At 37.4% G+C, this 26750-nt stretch overlaps 1 protein-coding gene across 1 annotated transcript in view; it reads right to left on the bottom strand.

Moving 5' to 3' along the window:
* Positions 1-7031: 7031 nt before the first annotated feature.
* The window catches only part of LOC307127080 (uncharacterized protein), a 39579-nt gene continuing 19860 nt past the window's right edge, over positions 7032-26750 (bottom strand). The window contains exons 8-13 of the mRNA XM_079818068.1: positions 21434-21550; positions 20839-21020; positions 20585-20746; positions 20262-20428; positions 8429-8576; positions 7032-7884 (exon numbers count right to left, since the gene is read on the bottom strand). Coding sequence (XP_079674194.1) covers positions 8435-8576; positions 20262-20428; positions 20585-20746; positions 20839-21020; positions 21434-21550 — 770 coding nt within the window. The 3' untranslated portion in view covers positions 7032-7884; positions 8429-8434. The remainder of the gene's footprint in view (positions 7885-8428; positions 8577-20261; positions 20429-20584; positions 20747-20838; positions 21021-21433; positions 21551-26750) is intronic.

Below are 26750 nucleotides of genomic sequence, written 5' to 3'. Positions count from 1 at the left end.
GCAATTTAATGAAAGCGGCAATCATTTGTATATTTTACAATATATTACATGAATATATAATATATGTACCATCAATATATTATTCCATGTATTTCCAATATATAATATATTGGAAGATTATATATTACAATTTTGTATTGCTCATAATTTCAAGAGGAAAGGCAGATTCTTCTTCAAGAAAATGAGCATTTCTGCCCTCTCCTCCTAGCCTGTTCCTTCTTGCATCAACAATGTTGGACGCTGCACTGAACAGTCTCTCACTGTCAACACTGGTACAAGGAGCACAGAGAAACTTTGCAGCAGTGGAAGCCAGGGTGGGAAACCGAATTTGGTTGACTCCCCAGTACTGGAATTGGTTGTCTGAGCGTGGGACCGTTTGCTTTGTCAAATATGTCTGTATTTGAACTTGTGTGCTTGTGCTACTTGCCCCACGTTCCTCATCATGCTCCTGCAGGATTTCCTCAAACGGGCATTTCAAGCTGCTCTTTCTGCTGCTGCTGTCTGGCTGTGCTTCCATACGTGGGGCTTTATGGGGGCTTCCTGGCACGGTCTCTGGTCCCTCTGGTGTGGTCCTGCCCAGTAACGCCTCCATCTTCTCCACCTCTCGGGTCAGAGCATCCTTGGCGTGCTTGATGCTGTCTGCTCCTGTGAAGTATCTAAAAACAGCCTCTGGAAAGCTGAGGATGGCGATGATGACTGCTATAGACCAGAGAATTCCCTGGGAGAGAGAGCCCAAAATGGTGAGTCGACCACTGAGAAGTCAAGTGGCCAATCACGTCCGTCTGCATGGAATCCCCCTGTGAATCTGGACCATCTCACAAAAGCCCAGCAGGATGCTGTGAGAAAAGTATTGAGGGATGAGTGTCAGGCTTTTTCTTACAACGACAATGACATTGGTCGCATTCCATCCTTGAAGATGCACATCACACTTCATGACAAAAGGCCTGTGCAGAAAATGTACATGTCTGTCCCAAAGCCCTTGCATGAGGAGATCAAAGAGTATTTGCAAGATTTGCTGAACAGAGGTTGGGTGACTCCTTCCAGGTCGGCATACTCGTCTCCAGTAGTCTGTGTGAGGAAAAAAGACGGCAGTCTTCGATTATGCTGTGACTACCGGGAGTTAAATCAGAAGTCAGTGCCTGACCGCCACCCAATCCCTAGGATATGCTGAATGCATTGAGTGGAAGCACTTGGTTTTCGGTTTTGGACCAAGGGAAGGCCTATCTTCAGGGCTTCCTGGATGAGGAGAGTCAGCATTTATAACCCCATGGTGCTGTATCAATGGACACGCATCCCATTTGGGCTGAAGTCGGCACCAGCCGAGTTTCAAAGAAGTATGGAGAGCTGTTTGTTGGGCCTTAGGGACACAATATGTCATACCTACCTAGATGACAACTTGGTCCATAGCAACAGTTTCGAGGATCATTTGGCCCATGTGCGGCTGGTGCTACAGCGCTACCAAGAGCATGGTGTAAAGCTCACCCCGAAAAAATGTGAGCTATTCAAAAATAAAGTGAGGTTCCTGGGGAAGATGGTATCTGGTGAAGGATATACGATGGACCCAGCGGAGAATAGGAGGATGGTAGTAATAGCTTACGGGTCCAGAACACTGAGTGCCCCAGAGAAAAATTACCACATGCATTCTGGTAAGCTTGAATTTCTGGCGTTGAAGTGGGCTGTTTGTGAACGTTTTCGCCATTACTTGTACTATGCACCATCCTTTGTTGTCTACACGGATAACAATCCTCTTACCTATGTGCTTACCACCGCCAAACTGAACGCCACTGGGCACAGATGGGTTGCACAGCTTGCCGACTTTAACTTTTCCATAAAATATCGGCCGGGGAAAAGTATTGCATCGAAGACCGCTTCAAAAGTTGCAGCCTGTGGGAAAGCTCACCATGATCAGAAGACTCAGGGGAGAGATCTTCAGCCTGGTGACCGGGTTCTGATCCATAATTTGACTCCTAGGGGAGGTCCAGGAAAATACGGTCATACTGGGAAGATCAGGTGCATGTGGTCAAGGAGAGGAAACACGCTGAAAGTCCTGTATATGAGGTGAGACCTGAAAGCGGAAAGGGGAAAAGCCGTGTCCTTCACCGAAACCCTCTTCTGCTATGTGACTTTCTGCCCCTGGAAATGGAGAAACCTGATCGACCTCGCTCATGTAACACTCGGAGAATACCTAAAGAGGATAAGATGGACAGAGACAGCGAGAGACAGTTCCCTGTGAGTTCTTAGAGTGACTCAGAGGAGGAGTATGTACTGACCTGTCAGTGGAAAGAGCAGGATCGCATGCCTCTCAACCCAAAGCACCACCTTTCAAGCCTTGAGATGGAGCCCTTCAGAGAGAAGAGGATTTGCCCCTTCAAAATGGTGCGGTAGGAGAGGATTTGCCTCTTAACCGTGAAAAGAATGCGGGTCACGTCTCAAATAATGACAATGACATTGACAGTGACAATGCTAGGTCAGAAAGCGAGAGTGAGATGGATCCTTCAGAACCTCTGACTCGTTATCCAAAAAGACAGAGCCAGAAATCAGTGGTGTTCACTTATGATATGTTAGGCCAACCTTCTCTGGTTCAAAGGGACTGCTCGGTAGAATTAAAACAGTTACCTACCTCTAACGGTCATTTTTGGAGACCATGGAGCATTATGGAGAGTTGTTAAAGACTCCTGGTGAGAAACTAGCAAATATGTTAGTTGAAATGTCAGGAGACATTTGATTTTGTGGGGGAGAGTGTGGCACTATGTAAATTTATTGTCAAATTAGACATGAAAACAGTAGACCCCCATTTAAACGTTCTAAAACTGATACATTTAGTAATCTATCCAGAGTGTTTGTGTTCCATGATTTTGATAAGAGGTGAGCAGTAATAAGGCATTAATTTGTGTATAGAGCGTCATAATAGAGCCAGACCTAGGGGGAGCTCTCGCCAAGATCTGCTCGAATGTATGTAACGTTAGAGTTCGTGCAGAAATGACTAGAGAAATACGAAAACTGAGACGCTCCATTTATAATTGACACTATCTTTCATTCTTCTTTTCAGGTAAGATAAATCCTCCTATATTGCAAGTTAAAGAGTTCATGAACACTTTTCAGTGATGTTTTGAGTAGTTCTTGAGTATTAAAAGAGTGTTTTGACTCCCGTGAATGTAACGCAAGTGTAATGGAGAATGACTGTCGTGAGAGTTCACGCAGAGAACGGAGATCGCTATACTGTGTACTGTTTATACTGTGAATTGAGAGGAGTATATGTTGTAAAGAGAGTTAATTTGTTGCCCGTATAATGGTTACACGAATCAGTGACGAGTAATATGAGTTAAGTGAAGCACATGGAGTTCACTATTGTCTGCCATTTTGTGTGAATTGTGTCAGAAGACCGTAATGGAGTTAAGTGCAAATGAGTTACTATTCTTGTGTATGGGACAATAAGAGTGACAAATGCATCATGTGAGAACATGATAATTATCAGAACTGATTCAAAGAATGTCATTTATGCTTTAACTGAAAGTTTAATAGGCAAAATAATTGTTCAAGAGTACAAACTAAGTTACATTTTGTTACTTTTGTGTTTATTGAGCAAGTGGATGTTTATTGTGACACTGATTATAAGACATGTTTAAAGAAATGAGAGTTTGTGCAGAAATGACTAGAGAAATACGAAAACTGAGACGCTCCATTTATAATTGACACTGTATCTTTCATTCTTCTTTTCAGAAAAGAAACATTCTTCTTTTAAATGTGTTGCACTGGAAAGACGCCTGTTTCTTTGCAGACCTGTAACAGAAACACGCTCCGAACCAATAAGTGCCCATCACTAATGCACAGTCTATTGCTGTCCTAACACTTTTTTATTGTCTTTGTAATAAAAACTTACAACTTGAGTAAAACATGCAAATTTAAGGCAGTCTCTTTCCTCAAGATTTCTATGTAAACTCAACTAATTACGTTTAATTTACAGTGTATAACAGTAAATATATTGTATATTTATATTTAAGATATGGAAATAATTCAATTCTTTATGTATTATTCAATATAAAATATTAATGCAATATATTATTTCATTTATTTTTCAATATATTTAAACCATTTAATATACTGATCCTAAATATTAAATATGTTTTCTTTCCGTAAGGGTTAGCGCAACCCATCATGATTAATCCCAACATTCCCTTCTTAACTCCCTCTACATTTCAAGTCTCATCCATTCCTTAACCCTTTCATGCATGAATTATGGAAAACATTATCTAGATTTTTTTAAGATTATTTTTATTACTTTAATATGATGCTAAAATTGAAATCCATTTAAATTTTTACAAAATTCAGTTTTATTTAAAAATTATTTAACTGTCCACGTATGTGGACACCATGCAACAAAGCCGTAAAATGGGACAAAAAGCCACAGATGACAATATGGAATATTGTGCTTTTACTATATCATTTTATGCTATGCATAACAGCTCAGATATTTAAAACATTAATATTACAATATAACAACGATAAAACACATAGTGTAGGAACTATAATGCTAGTTACATATATGCGGAAACCTAATAGCAATATGGGCTGGGCTTTGCTGGCACACACTCCTCATCAGTACGGTCACTGTCACACACACTGGCCCTCATTTATCAATCTTGCATAGAAACGGACGTATATGTTGGCGTAAGATTATGCTTACACTCCTCTCACCGCCTGATTTATGAAGCTGTGCGCACCTCTGAAATCCAGGTGTACGCAAAACCTGCCCTTGATAAATGCTGCGGCTAAAAACGATCGTCATTAGAATAACACGCCCCTATATATTCAAGTCTCTGCCTCCCCCACGCCCTCATTTTACACCATGGACACTCGGAAGACGGCAAAGAAGCTAAACTTCTCTGACGTGGAGATCGAGACCATCACCAGGGAAGTGGAAAAAAAAACAAAATTGTTTTATTTGGGAGTTTAAAGAGTGGGATTAAAGGCGCCCACAAAAAGGTGTACGGTGGAAATCGAGTTTAAATAGCTGTTTGGATGAGAAATTACCTATCACAATTAATTATTTTACAGCATGTGTTTTGAAATAATTAGCATTTAATTTCGTATCACGTCACATGTATTGGGGTGTATAATAGTGATGATGATGTGATGTGGAGTACCATTCATTCACATTAATGATTGCATGACAATTTGTAAGATTCTTCTTCTAATTATTATGATTTGTATTATTAATGACGCTTATTGTTATTTAGAAGAAGAATGTCGTTATTATTATTATTTATTTTATTATTATTTATGATTATACTTTCACTTTAGAATGAGCGCCAATTTCAGAGTAAATTGCTTGAATGGTGTGATTAATATTATTCTTAATGAAAAACACAAAAACAGAACAGTACAATGACAACTCGTTTAAATGGGCGCTTTTACATTTAGCTTTGAAACTGAATCTTCCGCCGTATAGCCTATTGTTATTATTGCTCAGTTACGTTTTTAATTGCGTCTGTTCTCTAACTGAACGAAATTATTTTTATTACTATAAAACAATCAAAATGATATCGATACGATTGTTTATAATTTCATACAGCTATTTATAACGAAAAAACATTTTCAAGTCTTGACATCATATCTGGGAGATAAGTCAGTAAATTCAAGTAAAATCGCAGCTTATCCCGTGCGAATGCGCCACGCAAAATTCAGATGTGGGGGGAGTAATTTCTAAAACACACAAGGTCCCCAGATAATAGCCTACTTATCCCGTGCCAATAGGGCTTTAGTTGTTGTTGTTGTTGTTGTTGTTGTTGTTATTTTTCACAGTGGGTCATAATATAGCATATCTTTGTCAGTGCGTTTTGTGGTGTTAGGAATTGTTTTTCTGCGCATTTTCGCACTAACTCAAAACGTGCGTACACCACCTCCTGAGCTGGTGTAGGATTTGAGCGTGCCGTATGCCAATGTCCATATTGATAAATCTCAAAGTCACCATGTTTTGGGTGTACGCCAGGTGGACGCTAGAAATTTGGTGTACGCACTTTTGATAAATGAGGGCCACTGTCCTCTGGGATATTCTCTGTTATTCTGAACTGAGTGCTTGACCTGTGCTGTCCCTGTTTGGTAGGCAAAATGCAAATTTGTCTCGGTATGTATGTGTAAAGTTGCTATAGATATATTTGTTAAATGTCTGTTTTATTACAATATAAGACAATTCAAAACATATTTGCAAAAACAGAACAGATATACTAGCAGGGTACAGAAAGCAGACTTTATACAATCTGACTCCACTGTTGCATGATGTCCACATACGTGGACAGTTAGTATTTGGTGTATAAAAACAACATTTTACTCTAAAATTTAGTTTTTAAAATACTAACATATTCATCATACTTTACATACTTTTTTAGCTCAATTGACCTTATGTAAAAGTTTTTCACAGATATGCCTGGGGCATTTGGCACATGGCTATCGCTGTCAGCCATCTTGGATTAATGATGTCATCAAGCAATGAATATTTGGAATACAAGACAGAAGCCACTGTTAAAATATTGCTGTCAATCTACTGACACTGCCCTCAAGTGGTTTGGAGAGAATTACCAAGATAAATGAACCCTAAATGGAGTTAAATTAACTGTCCCCAAATGTGGACACCATGCATGAAAGGTTCTGATTATTGACTTCTGTTGTAAAAATAAAACAAAACCCAAACAGAAAATGTGCAAATGCAGTTCTAAAAAAGTACATTTTGCCGAGCGATGTTGCTGTGAGCACTTTCCCATTCAAAATGGGCAACACATTTATATCTGGATATTCAGACTTTCTTGCCCATTCTCAGTAGGAAAGTGCTCATAGCAACATTGCTCAAAAAGTTGCGCCATGTATCATCACCTTTAGGGTTATTAATATTGCATTTTAAAAGCAGAAATCCTGTGGAAGATGGCATTTCATATTTCTATGGTATGTCTTTCAAATCTGAGTCAGTTTTTTGTTTGTTTGTGAAATCTGAAAAAAACATTTAGAACACATTTTTTATACTTATTGTTTTGTTTATTAAGATATGTTGTAACAAAAATTACATATTCTGCATGAGGCATATGAACATTTAAAGTAATGGATCCTTACAGAAGAAACAGCTTTCTGAGCTCGACAAATAAAAATATAACAATAATAACAAATGCATAACTTTACAACTAGACAACTATGATTCAATACAGTGTAAATTCATTTATTTCCCTTCACCAGTTACACATTAAATAGTTTTTAGGATATTATTTTTAATAAAAAATTAAATCTTTATGATTATTCAGAGGAATCTGTAAAAAAAATATTTTTAAAAAGTTTTAAAAAAGACTAAATAAAATAGGTGTTACATCGAAAGTATTAACAGCTATAAAATAATATAACATGTTTTTACAAAGGAATGATCACCTAATATGTATGGCTTTCTGAGCTTGACAAAATAAAATATAATAATAATACATGCCTCCTATTTAAAAATTTTACTTTTATGCTACTATACAATAAAAAAATTCCATTTACCATGTAGGCATGGCAAGTACTTTTTATTTTTTGTTTTTTGAAAGCAATTATTCCATATTCTGATTTTATATTCAGTAAACAAAAACTATTAGAGTTTAGCCTGCAAACATAATTTTTCCCTCCACCAAAGAAAATAAATTGAGTGCTTAAATGAGTTATTTAATTTACATCAGTAGTATTACCAGCTGTAATATTAAGAAACGTATAACATGTTTTTATATTATTCGCAGAAAGAAGCTTAGACTGTAGGCCAATTCACACTGAAACAACAGATGACGACAGCAACTTTGTCGAGTTTGTCGGATCCGTGTGTTGCTCCTGTGGGCATTGGTCAGCTCTTGTTGTCACCAATTGTACCACCAAATGCTGCAGGGTGAATTGGCCATATGATATTTAACATCCAAAAACAATGATTCTGTTATTTCATATATCACCTAAATACCAATGGTCATTTTTATTTCCTGAACCACAGAATGCATAAAGGAGGTCAAATCAGCCCTGCATAAAAGAGGTCAAACTGACCCGTATTCATTTCCTGTGGAATTGTGACGCAACACAGTATTTTTTAGAATAAAGTTTTTTCAATAATAATATTTATTTTCTAGAAACTTTGGATTACTTAAAAACCTGTGGTGACTTCTTTGCTTAGACACCAACCCTGTGTGTGAATACACATATCTCCTTACTTTATAAATGAGTAATATGTACTGTATATGTCTGAATTCACAGTATTCATATAACATTAGACCAAAAACTAAAGTACCCAGATGACCTACAACTTCTACCAAGATTTTGGAATAGATATCCAATAGATATTTTACTATTCATATACAAGAAGGGAAACCACACAACACACCTTATAGCTCACATGATAATGATAAAATGGCATTCAAGAACCATTCATTTTTACCTTTCTTTATGCATCTGTGTATATATTTTGGTCCATGCGTTCTAGGTTTAACGTGATGTTGCAATGTTTTTCTTGGGACACTTTTGATGTTGTTGGGTTTGAGTCCACAGCAGAGACATCCGAAGCACTTCCTGTATTGCTTCTTGACCTGGACAAGAATGAGAAATTGAGGACTTCATGACATCAATTTAACCTCTGAAACTCATGAACCACACAGGAATTTGTTTATAAGAAACAGGTAAAAAAAAAAAAAAAAAAAAAAAAAAATGGGTGTTTTAAAATTGTGTGTGAAATTGTTGTCCTATAATAAAATGGCCAAAATCATTACTGAGGACAAAATTAAGAAAATATTTTAACATTTTATTGTGACAGCTGGGCCTAAAAGTTTAAGGAAGTTTTAAAAGCTTAGAGTTGGAAAGGACTTCAAAAACATGTTGTCTTGTTTGAATTTTTGACTTATTGAATTATTAGGAAATTATATGATTTTACTGAGAAGACATTACCTAATGAGACGTTTTTATAGCCTATCTGACGTCTCCCTTTATATTCTTAAAATGCATATTCACTGCATGAAAACGCTGAAATCCGGCAATATCCATCAAAATTTACTACCGACTGTTTATTACAGTAACAACTGTTTACTTATGCATTTTGCACTACCATACCGTAACTGGATTATGCTCATTTGCACTGCCGACTGTTTTTACAGTACCTACTGTTTACATTTGTATTTTGCACCGTACTTCTAACTGTAATATGCTATCACTTCCACTGCACTTTTACACTTTTTTTTCGGATAGCTTCTGTCCATAATTTATTGCACTACCTTAATCCACTGCCATATTCCTCATTTTAGCCTAACATATCATTGTATACCTCTATCTGTAAAATTCTGTTTATAGTAATAGCCATCTGTATATTATATTATATTCATAGTACATATCCACCTGTAAATTCTGTTTATAGTAAAAGCCATCTGTATATTATATTCATAGTACATATTCACCTGTAAATTCTGTTTATAGTAAAAGCCATCTGTATATTATATTCATAGTACATATTCACCTGTAAATTCTGTTTATAGTAATAGCCATCTGTATATTATATTATATTCATAGTACATATCCACCTGTAAATTCTGTTTATAGTATTAACCATCTGTATATTATTCACTGTACATATTCACCTGTAAATTCTGTTTATAGTAATAACCATCTCTCTATTTATAGATATATTTATATATACTCAGTACATATCCATGTCCTGCACTTATGCAAACGTTGTATATCCTGCACTTGCTGCTATTGCACTTCTGGTTAGACCTAAACTGCATTTCGTTGCCTTGTACTTGTACTTGTGTAATGACAATAAAGTTGAATCTAATCTAATCTAATCTAATATCCGGGCATGGTATACTCCTGTGTAATTTGATGTTTACCGGATGTATGTGGGAAAAAGCGGATCAGAGTAACACAGAACAGTATATTTCCAGAAAAACCCGGAAACCTCACATATGCGGACGTATACAGGAATCATTTCACGGACATATACAGCTGAAACACTGCTGGGTGTGCTAGGACTGAAGACTGTTAGGTGTAAAGAAGACCTTTCATATGTTAATGACTGACACTTGTGCTGGCTGTTCTCAGAGGGAGGGGTGGAAGGAATGAGAATTATCTCTGGTCTACTGTAGGCTACAGCAAACAAGCTTTTTGTACAGAAAAGTAAATTATTAAGGCCCTGAAACACTAAACCGAACTAGCAATGACTAAAGCCGACTGTGGGGTTGGTTCACGTTCATCAGAATGGTGTGTCAGGGCCTTAAAACCACTGCATGAAAAGAGTCTCTTAATCAAATATTTTTTTTATAAAAACAGTACAAAATAAACACCCTGTCTGAACTTATACGTTCACAAAAAAAATCTGAATATGTAATGAAATAAACAAAGGAATTTAATGGAATAAACAAAGGAAAATTAACCAAACATTTCAGACTATCCCCAAAAAATGAATGCAAAAGAATATAAAGTTTAATGTAATGTAATGTAAAGTTTGTTTTAAAAACACCAAAAACTGATATGCTCAAAATAAAAATATGGAATAAAAAAGAGGGGCGGGGGATTCACTTGCACACCACTTAGCAGAAACACAAGCAGATCTTTCAGCACTGCAACTATTAACAAAAAGTGTCACTCCAAAATTCTTAACTTTAACACGATGCAAAAAAAGCCAAATAAAAAACCAATAAGGTTACACTGTAAAACATAAAAAAACCCACCTAATTTTACGGAAAAAAACTCCTGTAAATTGTACATTTTATACAGTGTGGGTTTTGAATTATGTTTAAAACTATGTAAAATTGCTAAAAATATCTGCAAGTAAACAACTTGACTGTTATTTTAAGGATTATAGCCTATCATTAATGACAAATTAGCCTACAGTAATTCTATAGTAGTTTTTTTTATACAGGAACATCACTGTAGTATTTATACAATATTTTTCTGTTTTCATAAATAACATACAAATACATGTAAAATTACAAACAATATCTGTCAATTAAGAACTTTTATTAACAAATGTTATCATTAATGACAAATTACAGTAATTTTCTTTTTTTTTTATACAGGGAAATTACCCTATTATTTATACAGGATTTGTTATATTTTCATAAATTACATATAAATGTATGTAAAGTGACAGAAATAATCTGTGATAAAACATTTAGCTCATTAAAGCTGTATTAAAGGTTTATGTCCATAACATTATTCTTTGTAATTTTAAAGTAAATCTTATTAGTTTTATATTTACACTGTAAAAATAATAACCTAAAAAAATGGTCAAATGACTGGCAGCCAAACTGCTGCCAAACAAAAACCGTAAAATTAAAGTAAAATAAAGTTCAAAAACTTCACAGAAATTTACATTAAAAGTTTTAGAGAAAACACTGTTAGTTTACAGATTTTTTTTGTTTTACAGTGTAGTTGTATTTTTACATTCAAACTGTAAATCTGGATACAAATATAACAAACTATATTATAAACTATATAGCAAACTAAATATCCAACAATGATTGTTTTTAAAGAGCACAAATCTGCACTGCTCTCCAGGTTGAAACTTTCAGGCCTCTGCTCAAACCACAAAACACCATTTGACTAGAGATGTTCCGATACCCTTTTTCCCTTCCCGATACCGATACCGATACCTGGGCTCAGGGTATCGGCCGATACCGAGTACTGATCCGATACCTGGGTGTGTATCTGTATATACAGCTGTATAAACTACTAGCCCTGTATGAATTGCTAGAATTATTTTATGGTGTGCTTCAGACTTATCCCTTAATAAAACATGAACAAATACATACAGTGAACTACATTCATTACAGTATTTTCATTATCTGACATGCATTTGACAGTAATATTATTTATTTTTCTTAAGCGAAAAAGAACTTAAAATGCAGTCACAAATCTAGCACTGCAAACTGAAAAAGGTATTTTAGTTGTACAATATCACTGTATAAAAAACAGTGCAACAAATAAATGTAGGAATATAAAAATATATATTAATCAGAAAATAATCTCTTTACAACAAAACAAGTGAAAAATAAGCAACCATCTAGGCATTATTATTATTAGTAGAGACGTATTATTATTACATGGAGACGTAGCTAAATCTACTGTACAGTAGTAGCCTAATATATTCTGTCAATTTAAAATGTTTTAAACCGAACTTCTATTTTGACGGGTAGCCGTGAAGATATTTCAGTGTCTGTGTTCCTTATATGACAGTTTTCACAAATGAAACGGTAAATTCTCATGAAGTGACAGTTTTTGCGTTCGTGTCCTCATATAGTGACCATAGACTGTGAATATGGACGTAGACAAACTGGTGGAGTTTGATAGTGATAGTGACACACGGCAGAGATTATAAAGACAGTGGGCGAGTGTCACACGCGTGTGTGTGTGTGCGCTCGCGGGCGCCCGCCATCCACACAGAGACGAAATACTGCTAAACAGCCAGTAAACAGCGGACATAGCCTACTGCTAACACGTTTTCATTTCTTCTTCTTCGCTGCTCTAAACAGTAGTTCTTTGTGGCAACACAGCACAACTTCCTGTGTTTGCAATGCATTCTGAGCACCGAAGAAGAACCGCGCAGTGGTTAGGCAAAGCTCGCGGTCATAAATAGGTCTTGTTTATGAAAATGGTATCGGATCGGTACATGGGTTCAAGTACTCGCCGATACCGATGCCAGAATTTTTTGTGGTATCGGTGATATTTCCGATACTAGTATCGGAATCGGAACAACTCTACATTTGACCAATTAAATATAACAGCAAATAAAAATAAATATACACATTTGCTAAGTGTAGTTTAAAACAAGTTATTTCTATAGTTGCAAGGCTATTTGCTGTCTTTCCGTGTTCTTTTGAGTGTGATTGGTCAATCTGAACGTCATCCAGAAATCTGGCCAATGACAACTGTGCGCGCCTTCTACCAATCAAGTTTGAATATCGTGCCGTTGGAGTGGCTCGCGGGCACGGCTTCTAGTTCTAATCTGCAACAGGACTGCTTCGTCGGTCCATTAATGGCATTATATGGATCCTTTTACATCTGTTAAAATCTTATTTTGGACGAATTTTGATTGTGGGATGTCGACTGAGAACGAAAAAACATGAATACGAACAGACTAAGTTACCAATGGCGGACAACAGACGGCAGAAGGTAACGTTAAATCCCTTTATATTTTTTCTACTGTCACATCGAGATATAACGTTAGTGCATTAAAGTCATATGCTAATCGCGATTAATTTACATATTCTGTTTCTGTGTTTTGTTATGTTGTAATACTGTTAAGCTAGGGCTGGGTGCTATGACGATCATACTGACTATTGTTAGCGATTTTGCAGTAAACGTTACCTTTTTATATCGCGGAATGTGAATATATATATACTGAATATATACTGTATTACTATACTACTTAAAGTTTTTGACATTTTGACAAAGAAACATGCATGAATGTAGAATAATGAGTGGGACATGCATGTGTTAAAATAATCCGCCTCTCTCAGACAGCATGCGATCCCAAAATCAATTATCTTTCTGTAAAATGCACACAATTATCTCAGAATCCCTGTCATGTGATGTATTCACTTGATTACAACAGTCAGTTATGTCTGAAGTGGAGTTAAGCAGTTTTATTTTGTAGTATTTTAATAAAATATCTATCAAAATAAAATAAATATATTGTTATTGTGAAATAAAATTTCTCATGTATGTAGAATAATATGGTCATAATGCCCATCCTTACTGTCAGCTAGTTTTAAGATCATAAAAAGTAAAGGAGCTTTGGAATGAGTAATCTGAGATCATGTTCACTCATTCAGCAGAGAGGACAGGAAACCACCATCCATGTTTTGCAAGTCCATGTCTCTGTCAGTACCAGGCACGTGCAGAGGGGGGGGCTTTGGGTGCTCGAGCCCCTGCCCTTTTTCAAAATGAATCAAAAGTGCCCCTCTCAGACAAATATCAATGATAATATCGTGGTCAATAAAACTAAATAAATGTGATTTATTATAACATGACAATGTATACAATAGTAACGAACGGCTCAAAAGTCGGACAATTTCTGTTGAGGCGTTGCTATCGGTCACGTGCGTTTTGATTGACTGCTGATTTTCCACTGCTCGGAAACGGCTCGCGAGACAAATATGGTCCTTTCAGAGAGTGTGTGGCCTTACGGGAAAAAAGTAAACCAATATTTTTTTTTTTTCATCCATAATCAGAGCTAATGTGTTGATTTAATTACAAATCTATACATTATATATTTTAAAGTATTACACAATTCACCAATGCCCGTTTGTCATGTATATACACCAACCAATCGTGATCTGGCAAAGCAAGTTCAAAAATTCCATTGGGCGACGTGAAGTGGAGCGGTAATTTTCTGTTCTTATTCATAAATCTTTTGGAAATTACATGGACAGACGAACTAACGTTTGTGGAACGATTTCCTGCGGTTTGTCTCATTTAATAAATTGCATCACTAACTAAATGGATTTTAACTGACAACAAACAAATCACTGCACAAAACCACAGCAGCAGCAAAAGTCGCATTAATGGTAAGTGTTAAATTCACTTGTATTTATGTATATTGATACATCATTTACTATTTCATGAAACTATCAAAGTTAACAAAACCCAAGTGCTACCGGCTCCTACAGGCCTATTATATGAAGTGTAGGCTGGCGAAATGGTTACGTGAAAGGACTTTATTATATTAACTTACCATTTTTGAATATTATGCAGCATTATGAAAGAAGTCTCTTATGTTCATCACGCCTGCATTTATTTGATAAAAAACAGCAATATTGTGAAATATTATTAAAATAATGGTTTTCTATTTTCTATTTTTTTTAAATATAATTTATTCCTGTGATCACAGCTGGATTTTCAGCATCATTACTCCACTCTTCAGTGTCACATGATCATTCAGAAATCATTCTAATATGAGGATTTTATGTCAATGATGGAAACTGTGATACTCTTTTCAAGATTCTTTGATTAATGAAAAGTTAAAAAGAACATAATGTAATAATATTTCACAATATTAGGCTACTGTTTTTTTCTGTATTTTTGATTTCATAAATGCAGGCTTGATGAGCATAAGGATATATATATATATATTTACATAGTGCCCCTTTTTTACATTTGAGCCCCTGCCCCTGAAGAACTCTCTGCACGGCCCTGGTCAGTACACTGTAAAAAATGATTGATTTTAACGGTATTTTACTGTAAAAATGCTACGGTGAAAAACAGTTAATTGGTTAACAGAAAGTTTCATTACTATATACGGTGAATAACTGTAATAGATCTAACCTTACATTTAATTTAATTTTATAGTAAAATACCGTCAAATTTACAGTTTTTGAATGTGAAAAAGAACAAGTAATTGTGTAATTTACAGTGAAAACCTGTAAATTGACATTCCCAGAATTCCCTGCGTGACACTTCGCCTTTGATGTATTTTCATTGCAATACCTATGTTTCTTCTTTGTTTTTTTCTAATCACTTATGTACATTAGGGTTTTATGTTACATCTGATGTTGTTAAATTAATGTTTATTGCATTTTTTAATCCAAAGTTTTGTGTATTACCATGATGGTGTTTAGTGTTTGTGTGAATGACACAGAGCACCTACTATATATTAGTATTGTCCTCCTAAAAGCTGCTTGTGATGATCTTTGATTCATCACGTGATTCTCATCACCACTGTGATTGGTGGTTGTCCGTATATTAAAGGTACATAACCGATATTAGTATTTCAATAGGTTGGTAAATTAACATTATTTCAGTTAATGAAATATGTTTTTTTACCGTAAATTGATTACAGTGTAAACATAATCATTACAATATAAACCTTTAAATTATATGGTGCTGTCCCTAAAAACCTAAAACGTTACTGCCGTATTTTCTACGTGTAAAGTTCTGGCAACCACAGCTGCTGGTTTTTTACCGTAAATTTTACGGGGATTTTTTTTACAGTGTAAGTTGATAATTAATATGAATTTGGGTGTGTGTGTGTGTGTGTGTGTGTATGTGCACATGTTTCTTCCCCCCTCATGATCCAGAAGTTTTGGGATCCATGATCCTGAAGAATTAAGGACAACCTTTACAGAATGTGTAAAGGGTAATCTTAAAAATGTTGTAATTATTTTAATGTCCTCTGTTTTACTTTCTTTAATTGGCATTGCATATATTATTCATGATTTATTTGGCAGGTTGCAAGATGTATTTTGTGAGAAAGTTTGCTTTGCTGAGGAAGTATTCTTTGGCTCAGTCTGAAAAGGCCCAGAAAAGAAACACTATGAAGAACATCACACAGAACCGTCAGAGAAAGAGACGGGTAAGTTAAGAAACCGGTTAAGCAGTTTTCCCCCCAGAATGTTACTATACTCCTCTCCGAGTTTTAGTGGTTAAATTACTGTCATGTTTTGCAGTTGCTGGAGACCAGGTCCAGGGTTGCACAAACCAACACAGAACCTGTGGAAGACTGCAACTATAGACCTGATGTCTGATGAAGATGATGCTGTTGTTAATGGATGGACAGTGTGGATGGTTAGGCTAGGTACTACAAACCAGACTAGGCTGACCCACGCTACGCATCACATCACCAGCCCATCACAGCAGTTTGAAAAAAATTTCAAAACTCAATCAACATTGTGTTAGAGTTGGTCACAATTCCTTTATATTTCTAATTATAATTTTAATATTCAATTATTCCATTTTATATTTTCTTTATTCATATGTTTATATTCTTATACTTTTATTGGTTCCCATATATAGAATATTTACATATATTTTATATACAGTGGCATGAAAAAGTATGTGAACCGCTTGCAGAATCTGTGAAAATGGGAATTATTTTAACTAAATAAGAGGGATCATACAAAATGCATGTTATTTTTTATTTAGTACTGTCCTGAATAAGATATTTTGCATAAAAAATGTTTACAATAGTCCACAAGACAAAAAAAATAGCTGAATTTATTAAAATAATATAATATAAGCAACCAAGTAAAGTCAGCGTATCTTACAGTGGCATCTGCTGGTGAAAATAAAACAAACGGGACTGTCCCCGGAAAACATGTGGTGAAACACCGCCTCAACAGAAGAATAAGTATGCCTGATTCTGTAGCCCCGCCCACCGACTCGTGGAGCTAAACGGATCGCGCTACCGAGTAATAAACATGCAGAATATTGCGCTGTGCCTGGAACACAGTTGCTGCATAAGCTTTCTTCGGATTCTAATATTAGGAATGTGTGGTTGAACTTTATTTTTAATGAAGATCCAGATCACGTGGGGAAGACGTTGCACGTTTGTTTGCTTCATTTCACCACGGAATCGTTTGTAAACAAGACAGGTCGAGACTGTATTTGCAGACATATTGAGATTATAACAATGCTGTGCCTTCTATATTGGATCCGACAGGAATGGTGCAACACTTATGTGAGTACATTGACAGTATTGCATTGTTACAGATCGTTTGATATCTATTGATTATGTTGCGGAAGTTTTGAACATGTTGATTTGTGTGCAGTGAAGCTTTGCTGATGCACCTACTTGGCTTGTGTGTGTGTGTGTGTGTGTGTGTGTGTGTGTGTGTGTGTGTGTGTGTGTGTGTGTGTGTGTGTGTGTGTGTGTGTGTGTGTGTGTGTGTGTGTGTGTGTGTGAGATGCATTGTTCGCGCTTATATCCACCGATCGGGTGGGCCAAGTAATAAAAAAACAACATTCATATTAGCGGTTGCCGTTTCTCCACATTGGAAGTTTTCAAAACAATTCCCTACATGCACTGACGGGGGAGCCAAAACTCATTATTATGCAAAACTGTTATCCAATCATTGCAGTGGGCGTTTACTTCCATTCCAGGTCTTCAATGCGGCACGCCCATAAAAACAGAGCATTTCAGGAGAGAGGCTCAAAACCAGGAGAGAAAATAGTCTATTACTTATTCATTATGATGTTTTTAATGTAAAAAAACACGCAAACGTAATACGTTGACCTCAGACAACTGTATACAAAATTTAAAAAGCCAGTTCATGACCCCTTTAATAGAATATAGTGCAATTTAAGTAACAGAGGCTTGCATATTTAATATTATTTAATAATATGTATTGTATATTTGAATCTATTTCTGCAACTAAACCCGCATACAGGTGCTGGTCATATAATTAGAATATCATCAAAAAGTTGATTGATTTCACTAATTCCATTCAAAAAGTGAAACTCATTATAAACTTATATATAAATTATATATTATATTAATTCATTACACACAGACTGATATATTTCAAATGTTTATTTATTTTAATTTTGATGATTAGAACTGACAACTAAGGAAAATCCCAAATTCAGTATCTCAGAAAATTAGAATATTGTGAAAAGGTTGAATATTGAAGACACCTGGTGCCACACTCTAATCAGCTAATTAACTCAAAACACCTGCAAAGGCCTTTAAATGGTCTCAGTCTAGTTCTGTAGGCTACACAATCATGGGGAAGACTGCTGACTTGACAGTTGTCCAATAGACGACCACTGACACCTTGCACAAGGAGGGCAAGACACAAAAGGTCATTGCAAAAGAGGCTGGCTGTTCACAGAGCTGTGTGTCCAAGCACATTAATAGAGAGGCGAAGGGAAGGAAGAGATTTGTTAGAAAAAAAGTGTACAAGCAATAGGGATAACCGCACCCTGGAGAGGATTGTAAAACAAAACCCATTCAAAAATGTGGGGGAGATTCACAAAGAGTGGTCTGCAGCTGGAGTCAGTGCTTCAAGAACCACTACGCACAGACGTATGCAAGACATGGGTTTCAGCTGTCGCATTCCTTGTGTAAAGCCACTCTTGAACAACAAACAGCGTCAGAAGCGTCTCGCCTGGGCTAAAGACAAAAAGGACTGGACTGCTGCTGAGTGGTCCAAAGTTATGTTTGTTGATGAAAGTAAATTTTGCATTTCCTTTGGAAAGCAGGGTCCCAGATTCTAGAGGAAGAGAGGAGAGGCACACAATCCACGTTGCTTGAGGTCCAGTGTAAAGTTTCCACAGTCAGTGATGGTTTGGGGTGCCATGTCATCTGCTGGTGTTGGGCCGCTGTGTTTTCTGAGGTCAACGCAGCCGTATACCAGGAAGTTTTAGAGCACTTCATGCTTCCTGCTGCTGACCAACTTTATGGAGATGCAGATTTAATTTTCCAACAGGACTTGGCACCTGCACACTGTGCCAAAGCAACCAGTAGCTGGTTTAAGGACCATGGTATCTCTGTTCTTAATTGGCCAGCAAACTCGCCTGACCTTAACCCCGTAGAAAATATATGTGGTATTGTGAAGAGGAAGATGCGATATGCCAGACCCAACAATGCAGAAGAGCTGAAGGCCCCTATCAGAGCAACCTGGGCTCTCATAACACCTGAGCAGTGCCAGAGACTGATCTCCTTATGCCACGCCGCATTGCTGCAGTAATTCAGGCAAAAGGAGCCCCAACTAAGTATTGAGTGCTGTACATGCTCATACTTTTCATGTTCATACTTTTCAGTTGGCCAAGATTTATAAAAATCCTTTCTTTGTGTTGGTCTTAAGTAATATTCTAATTTTATGAGATACTGATTTTGGGATTTTCCTTTGTTGTCAGTTATAATCATCAAAATTAAAAGAAATAAACATTTGAAATATATCAGTCTATGTGTAATGAATGAATGTAATATACAAGTTTCACTTTTTGAATGGAATTAGTGAAATAAATCAACTTTCTGATGATATTCTAATTATATGACCAGCACCTGTATTTACATGTTTAATATTTCCTGCAAAATTACGTACATAAAAGCAATATATTTTTATGTTTAGTCATTTACCTGTGTCAGCAGTGTGCAGCAGACACACCCACATTAACGATTTCAATATATGACTTATCCTCTCTGAAAAGGCCATTAACATTACAGATAAACTGTAGTACAGTCAGATGAAGTAACAATTAATTCACATACATATATACATTACAACTAGTCCTGTAAGACCGAGACGCTGCAAATCGGGTGATTTTAGGTCAATGTTTTGGCTGTAAGTCAATGATGCCCTCTGCTGGTAGGGAATAGTAAGATGGCCGCTCGAACACTTACAGTGGCTTCACTGCCTGGTGGCAGTTTAGAACGCAATGCACAATCCAGTAAATACATTGCATCTTTATCAGACAGCAGAAATAGCCTGAAGCTGTTTTATCTCCTTTTAAACACATTTAAAACAATGAATAAATAAATACAACTTAAACAAATTACTCACAGTTCCCTGACATAGCCTTCAGGAACCAGCCTGACACCAGAGTGCCCACATATCCAATCGCGCTTACGACTCCACCAACAAAGGGCAAAGATCAACAGGGCCACACTGAAGAACACCACTCCCACGATCACAAACACCAAAGTCAACTTGTCCAGCGGTGGATTTCTCTGAGAAAACATGTCAGAGTACATAAGGGCCAAATCTGTGCTGTTCTTGAATGGCCACTATGAATGTTGACCATCCACTGTAGATTGCATTTGAATTCTGCTAGTCTGTTCAATGCTTAAATCTTTAAAGGAGGTTTAACTTGTTCTCTTTCGTACCTCGGATGGGCGGCTTCTAGTTTGTATGAGAGCGAATGTCGACAGATGAACACAGGAACACACAGTGTATCCGCTGTTGGTCTTTAAAACAGAACATCCATCTACAATCCACTCGCTGACATTCCAGTACACACAGGAGAGAGATCCGCTGGGGTCGAACTCCTGCAAAAAGAAGAAAGAACATGCAGAAAGTATTACAACACTGAATATTAGATGTTTTCAGATGTTCATCAGATCACAGGTTGGTCTCTCACTCTGATGTGTTTGAGGGTGAAGTTGACTGGTTTGGTGAGTTTAGTGTTGGTGGTTCTGGGAAGAGTAGCTGAGATCACAGTGGACATCATGGTTTTATTCGTGTCATTTGATGTGTTGAAGAAGTCGGGCTTAAGTAGATTCTCCATTGTGGTATAACTCATGAAAGCCACAGCAGCTGATCCTGTGTGACAGAAACAGTAGCTTCCATGTCAAGTCAAGTCAACTTTATTTATATAGCTCTTTTAACAATGCAGATTGTTTCAAAGCAGCTTTACAGTGTTAAACAGGAAAATAATGCAACAGAATTGTATTCAGCCATATAGCCATTCCGGAGAAAATGGTGATGTCATCAGTTAATTTCAATTATCAAACAGTGACAGTGTGGGCTTTAGATCAGTAATTAGATCAGTAATTTAGTTTATATGGTTAATTTAGTTTAATAATTAGATTTATTTGGATATTTAGTTGAACATTTTTTAATACGGTGTTAAAACAACAACAATGTAAAAAGTAAGTAAATGAGGTTTAGTGGTAATGGTATGACATCTCTTTACACATTTTTTTTATTTAATCAAACTAAAATATTTCACATACTTTTATTGTTGTTTTGGGCGATCCCAATGAGATCGATGTCCACAGAAGAACTTGTCGTGACAAGTCGAGGGATTTTATCCAAGGTGACATTTGGTCCAACCATAAAGATTTGTCCCTCTGATTATAAACAAACAAGCAGTTATGGGCTATACTAATTTATTTGCAACATTAATTTTTTTAAAGTCCAATTTACAGATAATGACAAACAAATATAATAATTATTCACTATTGTTGGGATTTCATTTCTGATGTTGTTTGAACTAAAATGTCCTTAAAATCAAACCATGTAATTGATTATTACTATAAAGTGATCAGTCAGGCATGTTCAACGTTACGTCAGAACTGAACTGACTAATTATTATCCCTACAAAAACGTCACTATTTCTGCACTCCTAGCGAGCGAGTGAGAGTGGTGGGAACCTTGGGTATCAGGGCTGGAGTCTCAGGATTATGTGAGAGTTGACCGGTCCGAACTCCAGGTACGATTCGTTGACCGAAAATGATTGCTGGTCCCCTACCCTCTTAATGGAAACCAGTGCATTCAGAAGCGCCATCTTAACCCCTAGGAGTCTGAGCTGTTCTGGGACCCTTTAGAAGTTGACATGCTCTGACATTTGTGCTTTTTTCAGTTGCTTATTAAACATATTAATGGCAAAAGTGCAATTACACTGTATTTAGCACAAACTGGGCTACCATAATATGTGAGCAACATGTATGTACATGCTTGTATTTTTGAGAGAAACGTTTATGCATGTTTTTTGAAAAAAAAAAAAAAAAAAAATTTAAATTAAGGCCTCAAAACACACAATAGATAGGTGTCCACAAGACTTTTGACTAATGGGTGTTGTTGCCTAGAGTTTTTGCTTTAAGCTGATGTGAAAATGAGCCTACTCATTCACATAAAACAATACACTGATTTAAGATTTGTAAGAGTTTTTTTTCACAAAGACAGTATGCGAGGAGGCGTGATAGCTAATGAATAATGATGGGTATCACCTGAGAGGACAAAATAACATAATACCCAGCTTAATGACATGGTATGTGACTGAGAGCAAAAATGCTCTTCTTATTTAGGTGAAATTGTACTTATCTAGTAAATGCATCTTGATTTAAGAATGTTTAAATATTTAGACTAGAAACAAGACAAATTATTAAGAAGACATTTTTTGTACTATTTTTTATGTTTTTGAAAGTAGTCTCATGCTATAAAAATTAAATAATAAATAATTAAAATTAAGATACAATTTATACAAAACGAAATTCACTTTTTAAAGAATGAAATTCACTTTCTACAAAAAAAAAAATCACTTTCTACAAAACAAAATTCAAGAATCATTTATTTAGAATGTAGTCAACAAAGGCCTATTATATTTTAAATGATCAAAAGATTTGACTACACTTAAAAAAATGCTCTTCTTATTTCGTTGAAAACTGTACTTATCTAGTAAATGCCTCTTGATTTAAGAATGTTTAAATATTTAGACTAGAAACAAGACAAAAATTACTAAGAGCATTTTTTTCTAAATTCTTTGTTTTTAAAAAGTAGTCTCAGGCAAAAAAAATTAATAATAATTAAAATGAAGTACAATTTATACAAAATGAAATTAATTTAAATAAAGCAATTCACTTTCTACAAAACAAAACTCCAGAATCATTTCTGACTAACTTTGATATTAAAAAATAAATAAATAAATAAATAAACATTAGGATATAATATTTAAACATCAATAAACACTGGTGCTATATTTATCCCATCTGAGCAGACATTTGTGAATAAAAGCTTTATTGATTTGACATAGGCTCTTTTACAATAAACACGTTATAATCTGTCCAAAACAGGCCAAATAAATCTTGTCTAAACAGTCTTGCGTGTATGGCATTTTATATTGCAGCAGGATTCATATTTAAACGGTCTTTTTGCGTTTAATATTCACAAATGCTAACAGAATAAATTTAGCCTACCACAATCAGCCCTGAAACCTTTGCTCTCAGAAATGAACAGCTTTTCATGAGGTGAATTATTCCTCAACACGTCTCAAAACGATGTAGCTGAAGTAACGTTACAGCGCTTCACTAGATGTGTTTGTATGAGTTGATGTGTGGGCGTCGACTCTGGATCGTCAGTATTTGAATCTGAAAGAGCGCGCTCCGTGGGTGTGGTCGCATTACCGGATGATGAAGTGGCTCGCGGGTGACTGACATGCATCTCTTTTCAAACAGATAACATACACAGCAAATTTGTTTTTTCGATTTGGTTTACAATATTTAAAACCTGACATTTCAGCGTTTCTTTAGACACATGTCTCATGTTTGGGAGACAAGTATTCACTAAGCTAGAGTTCCTTTTTTGAAGACTATCTGAATGAATGTCTTTGAGAGAGAGGCTGCAGATCGCGCATCGTGTGTTTTCTTTATTTTGCAAAAAGCAAAACATTGTTTTTATTGTGACTGTCCACAAAAGAAGTTGAAACTTAACAGATTACAATGATGTATAACACTTGCCTGAATGATAAAAAATGACAAGATAAGAAAAATAGAGAGCCGGCGCGACGTCTGACTCGAGGGGGTTAAGAGACTGAAGTGAAGGGAAACAGCCTTCACTCCAGCCCTTCTTGCAGGAAGGAAAGCAGAGCTCTGATTGGTCATCTCTTCCTAAGTAGGAAGAGTTGAGATAGTAATTCATGCTTTTATTTCATCACGGCTTGATTACTGCAATTCGCTGTATCACGGGCTGCCTGTTTCTTCAACTGGTCTAAAATGCTGCTGTCGAGCGGGCAGTCGAAAAAGGGACCACATTACGCCTATTTTACATTCATTGCACTGGCTACCAATCAATATTGTATTGAATTTAAAATGTTATTGTTTGTCTACACAGCCTTACAATCTCGCTCCTCAGTACCTGTCAGAGTTGTTTACTGCGCATAATCCACTCAGAGCACTCAGATCACAGACTAGTCACCTATTACGGGTACCCAGATATAGACTGCGATGCAGGGGGGAAGGAGCCCTGGCTGTAGCTGGCCCAAAGTTGTGGAACAAACTGCCTTTATCTATCAAAATTGCACCCACAGTGTCCGAGTTCAAAAGTCTGTTGATCTGTTTTCCTGTGCGTTTAATGTCTTGTGAATGTCTATTTAAAATTTTTGGTGATGGACATAGGTAACTTTGTACAGCACTTTGGTCAACCAAGGTTGTTTTTAAATGTGCTTTATAAATAAAATAAAATTGAAACTTGAACGCTACTCTCCCCAAAGAGGCAATGCAGACAGGCTTCACCCACGGAAGACTCTAGCTCTAGCTAGAACCATGAGAAGGACCAGCAATCTCATCTGGAAGCTCCACAGCTTGTGATGCACTAGAGCAGTGGTTCCCAACCACGTTCCAGAAGGACCCCCAACAGTTCACATTTTGGATGTGTCCTTTGTCTGACACACCCACATCAGGTCTTGGAGTAGCTACTAATGAGCTGATAACCTGAATCAGGTGTGTTTGATTGAGGAGACATGCAAAATGTGCACTGTTGGGGGTGTTCCCCCACAAGCCGACACAGACCGGGCACTGAAGGAACTGTATAGGTCAGTGAGTGAGCAGGAAACCGTGCATCCTGAGGCTGCGTTTATTGTGACCGGGGACTTTAACAAAGCCAACTTCAAGCGCATCGCACCCAAATACCACCAACATGTTAGCTTCAACACACGAGGGAACCGAGTTCTGGATCATTGTTACTCTCCCTTCAAGGATGGTTACAAATCACTCCCGCGCCCACCATTTGGCAAATCGGATCACGCTTCCATCATCCTTCTGCCCGCTTACAGGCAGAGACTGAAACAGGAAGCACCCGCCCTCAGAACCATCCAGTGCTGGTCGGACCAATCGCACTCTATGCTACAAGACTGTTTTGATCACGCGGACTGGGAGATGTTCCGGTCGGCCTCTGATGACGACATCGAGGTCTACGCCGATAGCGTAACGTGTTTCATCAGGAAGTGCGTAGAAGACGTTGTTCCGACCAAAACAATACGGCTGTACCCCAATCAGAAGCCGTGGCTAAATGTGGATGTTCGCGCGGCACTCAATGCGCGGACCTTCGCCTTTAACTCCGGTAATGCGGAGGAGCATAAACAAGCAAGTTATGCCCTCCGGAAAACCATCAGAGCAGCAAAAACGCCAGTACAGGGACAAGATTGAAGGACAGTTCAACACCACCGACTCCAGAAGCATGTGGAGGGGAATTAACACCATCACGGACTACAAAGGGAACACAAACTCCACCGTGAACACCGCTGCCTCTCTCCCGGACGAGCTAAACACCTTCTATGCTCGCTTTGAGGGAACTAACACCGCCCTCGCGGAGAGAGAGCTCGTGGCTGAAGATACAGAGGTTAGTGCACTCTCCGTATCTGTAGCGGATGTTACCCGATCCTTCCGGCGGGTGAACGTCCGTAAAGCCGCGGGTCCAGACGGCATTCCGGGCCGCGTCATCAGAGCGTGCGCGCGCCAACTGGCTGGAGTTTTCACGGACATTTTTAACCTGTCCCTCTCCCTGTCTGTGGTCCCCACATGCTTCAAAACGTCCACCATTGTTCCTGTACCGAAGCAAGCAAAAACCACCTGCTTAAACGACTGGCGTCCTGTTGCTCTGACCCCCATCATCAGCAAATGCTTTGAGAGACTAGTCAGAAACCACATCTGCTCTGTTCTCCCCCCCTCACTGGACCCACTGCAGTTTGCATACCGCAAAAACCGCTCCACTGATGATGCCATTTCATCCACTATTCACACTGCTCTCTCCCACCTGGAAAAGAGGAACACATATGTGAGAATGCTGTTTGTAGACTACAGCTCAGCATTCAACACCATTGTGCCCTCCATACTTGACATGAAACTCCGGGCTCTCGGCTTAAACAGCCTGTTATGCAGCTGGATCCTGGACTTCCTGTCAAACAGACGCCAGGTGGTCAGAATGGGCAGTAACATCTCCTCACCACTGACTCTCAACACTGGAGCCCCTCAGGGCTGTGTTCTCAGCCCACTCCTGTACTCTTTGTACACACACGACTGTGTGGCAACCCACAGCTCCAACACCATCATCAAGTTTGCTGACGATACGACGGTGGTAGGTCTCATCACTGACAATGATGAAACGGCCTACAGAGAGGAGGTGCACACTCTGACACGGTGGTGTCAGGAGCACAACCTCTCCCTCAACGTCAGCAAGACCAAGGAGCTGGTGGTCGACTTCAGGAGGAATGAGAGAGAACACCGCCCCATCACCATCGATGGAGCACCGGTGGAGAGAGTCAGCAGCTTCAAGTTC

The sequence above is a fragment of the Gobio gobio genome, assembly GCF_949357685.1.
Source record: "Gobio gobio genome assembly, chromosome: 5".
NCBI classification, from domain to species: Eukaryota; Metazoa; Chordata; class Actinopteri; order Cypriniformes; family Gobionidae; genus Gobio; species Gobio gobio.
This window is presented reverse-complemented; position numbering and strand designations above follow the sequence as displayed.